The sequence below is a fragment of the Egretta garzetta genome, unplaced genomic scaffold (assembly GCF_000687185.1).
Source record: "Egretta garzetta isolate BGI_Z169 unplaced genomic scaffold, ASM68718v1 scaffold716, whole genome shotgun sequence".
Taxonomy (NCBI): Eukaryota; Metazoa; Chordata; class Aves; order Pelecaniformes; family Ardeidae; genus Egretta; species Egretta garzetta.
This window is the reverse complement of record NW_009260075.1, coordinates 34,961-43,087: the sequence shown is the minus strand read 5'-3', so window position 1 is coordinate 43,087 and position 8,127 is coordinate 34,961. Positions and strand designations below refer to the sequence as shown.

The following is an 8,127-nucleotide window of genomic DNA, read 5'->3' as shown; positions in this document are numbered from 1 at the left end:
AGGTGCTGCACCTTCCAGTCCCAGCGTCTGGTTAGGAAGCTTACTGCTGGGTCCTTCTGGACCTGCGTGGGATGGCGGCGTTATGTCTGCGTGTTGCTTAAGTCTGGCAAGCAGTTGTTTGCAGAAAGTGCTTCTTAAGCATTCGACGGTTTTGTTTTAGCTGATCTGTAAGCAGTCCTTACTAAAGGCTTGTTTTCCTCCATCGTGAATGGGAGTTTTCAGTTTCTGTCCACTGTTCTCAGCGTGTCTGTCCATGAGCTTTTGATTACAAAAGATAAACGCATGGGAAAAGGATGCTGTAAATGCAGCTGCAGTTGTCCCTGTCTTAGAAAGCAAGTGCAGCGTTTCTTGTGTGCTGTCTTTACATACAGTAAAGACTTTCTTTGAATTGCTTTATGCAATAACCAAATGTGTTGTTCACCTACAAGAAATTATTTATTGCAGTAAAAAGAGCCATACTGTTGCTGGAACACTGTTTTGGAAACAAGTAGTAGTAGTATATGCTAGAGAATGCATGGCCACTACATTTAAAGTGTGCAGTGTAGCCTGCCGTGTCAGTTAGAGCTCTCCTAAGTCTTCTCCTTAAGCTGCACTCAGGCCTGTGAAAGCAGTTTTGCTGCAGAGAGGACACCCCATTTTAGCTTTATCAGTGATTACTGGGAGAGCTGTTGTGGAGAGAAATTATGTCTGATACTTAGGTTTCATCTGGCTGTAGGCAAGCTAGTTGACCTGATTCTCTATGTGAAGTATTAATGAAGATGATTAATACAGAAATTTAGATGGGCATGGAATTACCCCAAAGTGTGTTAACACAGCAGGGTGGAAGGGGGAGAGGAACTGCCTGGAGGAGGGTACTAGTAGAAGTCCTTCTGAATAGGTGTTAAGGCTGATCTGATTTAAAGATGGCTGTAAAAAAACAGAAGCCTGTTAGCAGGTATGATGACACATTAGATTCACTGTTATGCAAGAAGATAACTTGAAGAAACTGGTATAAGACATAAAACTAGGTCAAGTAAAGTGTACTGTAGTTCACTTCAGGGAAGGGGGAAGAGATGGACTTTTGGAAGCGATAGGGAGGGAAGACCTGCTTGTTGGCATACTACAGGGTGATTGAACTGTGACTATAACAATTACTGGAAAAGGCAAATATCGCTCCTGTGCATTTTAGGATATATTTCAAATAGAGCAGTGCTAATGTCACTGCACAGGTCATGAGTATGGATTGGTGTTGCTGTTCTAATCAATCACATATGCTCAGTTAGGCATGTTTTTCTGAATGCTATAAAGAAGAAGTACCAGGTTCCAAGAAGTTGGGAATTTATGCTGTGGAGATTAAAACTCTGATTGTTTTAACCTGTCAAAGCAAAGACTGTATACTGGGTAGGTTTGGGTGGTGGGATTTTTTGTTTTGGTTTTGAACATGCCAGAGGAGAGGGAGTAGCATTACAGAAGGGGAAAACTGTGCCTTTGTGCTTTGTGTAGATATTAATAAATGGTTCTAAATGGCCACTAATTAAAAGAGAATGAGAACATGAAAAGTAGCTCTGGCTTTTGAAGCAACGATGAACTGGCACAGCTTCCCCTACCCCCTGATTTTTTTTTTTTTTTTTCTCATTACTCTTGACTGCCCCAAATAATTCAGATTCTGATGATTGCTTAACATGAGAGGTATTTTCCATTAACTTTTGTGGTTCCTGTAAAGCTGTGTTCATCTTTGTTTACTTATGAAAAAAGGCAAAAATACTACAGCATTAACTGCAAACATATTCTTCTGTCCGTGCAGCCTCAGATAGGTCCGAGAGGCTGGTTAGTGTTAGTGAATAACAGATAGTCTGTGACACCCTGCTACTTTCAGGCTGTTCTCTCATCTGGTCAGAACTTTTTTTTTTCTCTTTTTTTTTTTTTTTTTTTTTTTTTTTTTTCCTGGGTATGGCTATAGGAAACCCAGAACTTCGTTGCATGTAGCTCTAAAGTACATTGCTATGGTATTCTTGAATATGTGGTATCAGTGATGAATAAAGGTTTGTTATAAATGTAGGGTAGCCGAGAATGCTGCAAGTCTTCCTTGTGGAAACATTTGTCCTATAATAGTTGTCTTGACTTCTTTCTGCAGTGGCCAGCAGCATGCCAGACTCTTGCACGCAACTTACACTTCACAGTCTATGGAAAGAAAAATGCCTCTACGAAGGTTTCTGATTCGGTATGTTGTACTTCTTTGTATCTTAAGTAACAGGTTAAATGGTACACATAATGCTTGAGAGACATGAAACAGCCAGGTACTGGGCCTTTAGTGGAGTGGTGTGTTAAAGTACACAGTGAGATTGAGTTACTGAAATGCACTGTTTTTTTTAATCATAGTTTTCACCTGAGAGAGTATGTAACAGATGTAGCCTTCACTACAGACTATTAAGGCATGAAACGTATACTGCTTGTGTCTTCATGAAACTGAAGTCTGATCTAGCTTGAAGTATTTGTGATCATAACAAACTGGTTTATTTTTCCAGATTTCTACACAATATCCAGTCGTGGACCATGAATTTGATGCAGTTGTTGTGGGTGCAGGAGGAGCAGGTCTGCGGGCTGCGTTTGGTTTGTCAGAGGCTGGTTTTAATACAGCATGTGTTACAAAGCTGTTTCCCACCAGATCTCATACTGTTGCTGCACAGGTGAGAAATGATGTAGAACAAATGTTTAAAGAATACCTGCTGTCAGTAGGCTGATTTGGATACGCCCATGAACATCATGTTTGAAGGCCATGCTTCCTTTTATAAATATTAGGTATTTAGTTGAAACTATTTGGAGGGCAGTGTATGTTTAGATTGCATTCAGTGTTTTTTCACTGCATTCAATGTAACTTTGCAATTCATAGTGTTACACAAAACAGAACAAGAAAAAAGCCATTGTGAAACTGATAAATTGCACAGGCTTTTCACAGCCACGTTAAATCTGAGTTTATTTCTTGTACACAGAGGCATAAATGGTATGTGGTTTTTAACAGAAACGAGGGAAACCTACTAAAGTTGTGCTTCAGTAATACAATTCCAGGAAAATGCGTTTTCATTTTCAGGGAGGAATCAATGCTGCTCTGGGAAACATGGAGGACGATAACTGGAGGTGGCATTTCTATGACACGGTGAAAGGGTCAGATTGGCTGGGTGACCAGGATGCCATACACTACATGACAGAGCAAGCCCCAGCTGCCGTGATAGAGGTGAGACTCAGGGGAATTGCTGTCAACTACAGTTACTTATAACACAGACTAGAGAGATCTCCTTACTAGGAACATAGTAAAATAACTGTTGGATTGTTATGCACAAGAGTTTCTGATGCTTGTATTTGGGTTCAACAGCTGGAAAACTATGGGATGCCATTCAGCAGAACGGAAGAAGGAAAAATCTACCAGCGTGCATTTGGTGGACAGAGTCTCCAGTTTGGAAAAGGAGGACAGGCTCACAGATGCTGTTGTGTTGCAGACAGGACAGGACACTCACTGTTACATACTCTGTATGGCAGGGTAAGCAGCTGTGAAGTAAACTTGGTTTGGGTTTATTGTATTTGCAGTTAATGATATTTGTGTCCCCCTGAGTTTGAAGAAAAACCAGACAAAACCTGTAGCTGTTCATGTATCAATGAGGAATCCAGGGGAATGACTGATAACACTTCTGGATTTCCTTCCTGAGGCACTGTGGAAGGATGTAGCCTAGGTGATGCTTGCGTGGTTTGTTTTTTTTTTGTTTTGTTTTGTTTTTTTTTTCAGGGGCAGAAATAGAATAAATTGAAAGACTGTAATCATAATGGCTCTTGTGAAGACAACAGATGTTAATTAGCGTACCCTGTTAGCTTTGTGGTCTGGAGTAGTTCTTCACTGTTAATACTTCTGTGTCTTTTGTTAATTAGACCCAAAGAGAATTTAAGTAAACCTTCCCAAAAAAACTTTTTTCAAAAAATCTGATGCAGCAGCACTGCACAACTCTGAAAAGAGGTACAAGGCAGTGTTTTCTTTCACTCATCTTCAGAGGGGGAGCAGGGGGAAACAAGAGGTGTAAATGCAGGTGTTGTGCATTTCTGAGCTTGCGCTGTGACGAGTGAGCTGTGTTCCAGCATCTGTTTCTGTCACTTCTACAAGCCACAACTGAAGAAAGATTTGTTTATTTTAAAATGGTAGTAAGCTACTTGAAATCTGAAATTAAGTGCCCAGTAGCTAATGTTTTTTTATCTACTTAGTAGCTGGCTAATTGCTGTCCTTCAGGCTCACATATATACTGCTGCAATACAAATGCTCAGTGCTGCCAAACACTGGTCTGATCCTTGAGGGCATGAAAGACTGTTTGACTTGATGCCCACTGCTTCTGCTGGTATCCTAGGCTCCCGGAGATGTATTCTGCTTCCCTGTGAGAGGTTAAGTAAAACATGCTTGTACGTGTATAAAGCACCACAGCTGACTAAAGTGTTGCCAAGTGCAAAGGGAAATAACAAACCTTGCTGACTAGCTACAACTTCTCAGAATTAAGTGGCTTGGTAACTACTTTTGCTTAGCTTCAGGAGGCACATTTTTATGAAGGTTTGTGAGGAAACAGGATTCCCTGAGAGTTGGTGGGGGTGGTTTTTATCATGATACAGCCCATATGCATTGACAGTTTTCAGGAGAGGTTACTTCGGTCTCTGGATTTTTCTTAAAGTTCCTTTTTTTTTTTTTCTTTCCTCCAGTCTCTAAGATACGATACAAGCTACTTTGTTGAATATTTTGCCTTGGACCTACTTATGGAAAATGGAGAATGTCGTGGTGTTATTGCCCTTTGCATAGAAGACGGCACTATACATCGTTTTAGAGCAAAGAACACTGTCATTGCCACTGGGTAATGTAAGGTTTATAATGAAGGACAGAAATTTGAGTGTGGTACTAGTTGGAAGTCTGTGTATTTGTACGTGTATCTGAACCCACAGTGTGGAGATGACATGTTGACTTGAAAAAACATAATTTCTATGTTCATCTCCCCCTTCCCCCCGACTTCGATCAAAAGCAATATAATTGAATTCAGTTGTTCACTCAGAAAGAAGCCACATACTAATTTTGTGGCCAAGTATAAATTTACTATGACGTCCAACTTTGAATTCTAGAACCATGACGTGAAGTTGGAACATGTAAGAGCAGTACCTATGGTCCAAATGGTCTTAGGTTTTTAAAATGTGCTGTTTAAAGCAGACATTGTTGCAATGCTACCAACGTGTGCACCTGTAGGGTTCTGAGTTTCCTGTAGGAAACAATTTTTCCAAAATTCTGGAGAATCTATTACATTAAGATACCAACATTATAAGTCTGATTGTTGCAGGATGAAGTTGTCAGAAGATTAGTGCAACTTAACATCACTTGGTTGCAAAAGTTTTTATGCAAAAGTTTTTTATAGCGTTATCAGAATGCTATATGCATTAGTCTTTTGCTGCTTATGGCTGTCTCGTATTTGTTTCAGTATGCAAAATATTTATAAACTTAGCTGTTGAAGAAAAATATTTATTTTGGTTGCCTGCATAATTAGCTTTATTAAAGCTGAGGCTGTTTTCATGCTTCCACACTTTGAGGTACGTACAATACGTAGACTGGTATTTCTTCTGAGAGTTTGTCCTGAAATTGGGAGTATTGGCAGTTCTCAGTAATGTTGGAAGCTAACCTATTTGTTTTAGGCATAAGAATTAATGTTTAATATCTAATTTTAGACAACTAAGTTTTTAAATCTAAGAATATAAAATCGGGGCCATATTGAGCATATAAACCATTGTTACATGCTACTTCTGATAAAACTGCTAGTAATAGTTTAAGTGAAGTCTAATGGTGTTGGGTTGAGAGAACTCTTTGAAGTAACTTTTTTCTGGCAAAAAGGCTTCTCATACTAACCTAACTATCCTGCTTTGGAATTGTTACTATTTTTCTTGGACTTTCTGTCACCAGCTGTTTTTCAAATATGATTGAGCATAACAGGGCAATACCAATTCTGTTTCCTTTTGTCTGAACTTGGTACAGGGGATGACAAAACTTAGGCACCTTTGCTTTTTAACCCTCTGTTCTATTTCCATTATTGTGCAAAGAGCATAGCTGAGTTGTATGTTCTGGTGTTGGGTGGGTTTTTGTGACTGCTAATTTTTTTTGGGGGGACTGCTAATTCTGCTAACTTTTGTGTTCTGTAGTGGGTATGGCCGCACTTACTTCAGCTGCACATCTGCTCATACTAGTACGGGTGATGGCACTGCTATGGTCACACGAGCTGGTCTTCCTTGCCAGGACTTGGAATTTGTACAGTTTCACCCTACAGGTACAGAATATGAAATAATACTTACAACATTATTTTTAATGAGTTGAACAGATTTTGCTGTTGTTGTGTTCAATTGTGCTCAACTCAGTTTGCACTTTTCTGCAGCTTGTGACAGATGTTCAGACTTGTCTGCAACTATTGTGGAATATAAATCTGAGAGTAAGACTTACGAGACAGGTCTCAGCAGAGCAGTGTTAAATATTTTAAGGTGCTGCCTTTACAATACTAACAGGTTTTATGAATTCCAAGTTGAAACCACTTCACCTCTTAAACTTATGTTTCCTCTTGCCTTTAAAATATTAAAGGGTTTGATATTAGATGTAGGAGCAATGGGATGGATGCAAATGTTAGGGAGTTGTATACTAGAATCTTAAGTGGAAGTGGGGTAGTAAAGGTATACATTTAGAACTGTTGAATCTGTTCAGTAGAACTATATCTAAACTGGACAACAATGGTCACAGACTAAAAAGTGCTACTTTTTTTTGTTGTAGCTAAATGCTCAGTTTTAACTTGTTTTAAGTGGTGAATTTTTTTTACTTGTTCATTTTACAATGGTGTCATTATTATGTTACATCATGGAGATCTAACGTTCATTTGACTTAGCTAAGGTTTTCTAGTCAAAAGAAGTTTCGTTGCTTGTGTGATAATTCCATAGCTTGTAATGTAATTCCATCAACTGCATGGGTTGGTTAGCAGTTTTGTTTTCCATGATGACCAGCTGAAGGCTAACAGGTAGGCCTTCCTTCTCTAAAGGAAAAAAAGACTGAATAAGCAGTCCACACAATTTGAAACCATCCTGTACTGCCTTAGCTCAAGAGAAGAGGGAACAAAGGTGAGCGAAGTAGCCTTGAGATAATTAACTTTTTTGGTTTGCTTCAGAATCTTGAGTAAAATAATTGCTGGAGATCTACAAAATCTCTGTAAAATTCTCCTTACATAGTGATGGCTGCAGATATATTCTAGTTCTAGTATTTTAGATACCATGGGTATTGCAAATCAACTTGCTCACCTTCCAGGAAGAGCATTTGAAAGGAATAAAAATACTTGTTTCTAAGTGGCCTTTGGGGACAGTTATTGGTGCTACGATTAGAGTGGAATAAAATCTACCCCTGTGACTTGTTTGCATTATTTTAAGATGACCTTGTTTATTCAGTCCTGGTCATCTTGATTCTCAAGCTGTCTTGAGAATATCTCACTTAATGGTTATTTTCTTTCTTTGCAGGTATATATGGGGCTGGCTGCCTTATAACGGAGGGATGTCGTGGAGAGGGAGGTATTCTAATTAACAGTCAAGGTGAAAGATTTATGGAGAGATATGCACCTGTTGCTAAGGATCTGGCTTCCAGAGATGTCGTGTCTCGTTCTATGACCATAGAAATCCGTGAAGGAAGGTTAGTTAAGTATTCCAATGAAGCTGCAGAATGAATACTTAATCATACTAGGCTATATGTGGTACAATAGTTCATTCAGATGAACACCTGATAATTTGTGGGAGTGAGCTTTAATAACTGTTAGCCGAACACTGCATGTAGGGCAAAATTTTTGCTTGTTAATTACTAATGATACTAAAAGAGAACACAAGATGTTAGGAGTTTCCTGTCTGAATTCGATGTGTCTAGAGACAATTGTTCGAACAAGTTTAACGTATATGCTCTTACTGCAAACAATGGAAAGAATTTGGTGCTGTGTTTCCTTGATTAGTTATCTTCAATTTTTACATATTTCTGCAGTGATACAGTGCTTTAAAGTCTTAAATACTGTGAATTACTGTGGAAAAAAAAGCTGGGACGTGAGAAATAACATGTAAATTTTGCCAGGTTCA

General features: G+C 38.9%; 1 protein-coding gene across 1 annotated transcript in view; it reads left to right on the top strand.

Annotated features, from left to right (window-relative positions):
* Window positions 1-902: 902 nt before the first annotated feature.
* SDHA (succinate dehydrogenase complex flavoprotein subunit A) overlaps window positions 903-8,127 on the top strand; it is a 13,676-nt gene continuing 6,451 nt past the window's right edge. Inside the window, exons 1-8 of the mRNA XM_009641308.2 lie at window positions 903-908; window positions 2,114-2,200; window positions 2,505-2,666; window positions 3,068-3,211; window positions 3,350-3,514; window positions 4,708-4,856; window positions 6,181-6,305; window positions 7,528-7,696. Of these exons, the coding sequence (XP_009639603.2) occupies window positions 903-908; window positions 2,114-2,200; window positions 2,505-2,666; window positions 3,068-3,211; window positions 3,350-3,514; window positions 4,708-4,856; window positions 6,181-6,305; window positions 7,528-7,696 (1,007 nt within the window). The remainder of the gene's footprint in view (window positions 909-2,113; window positions 2,201-2,504; window positions 2,667-3,067; window positions 3,212-3,349; window positions 3,515-4,707; window positions 4,857-6,180; window positions 6,306-7,527; window positions 7,697-8,127) is intronic.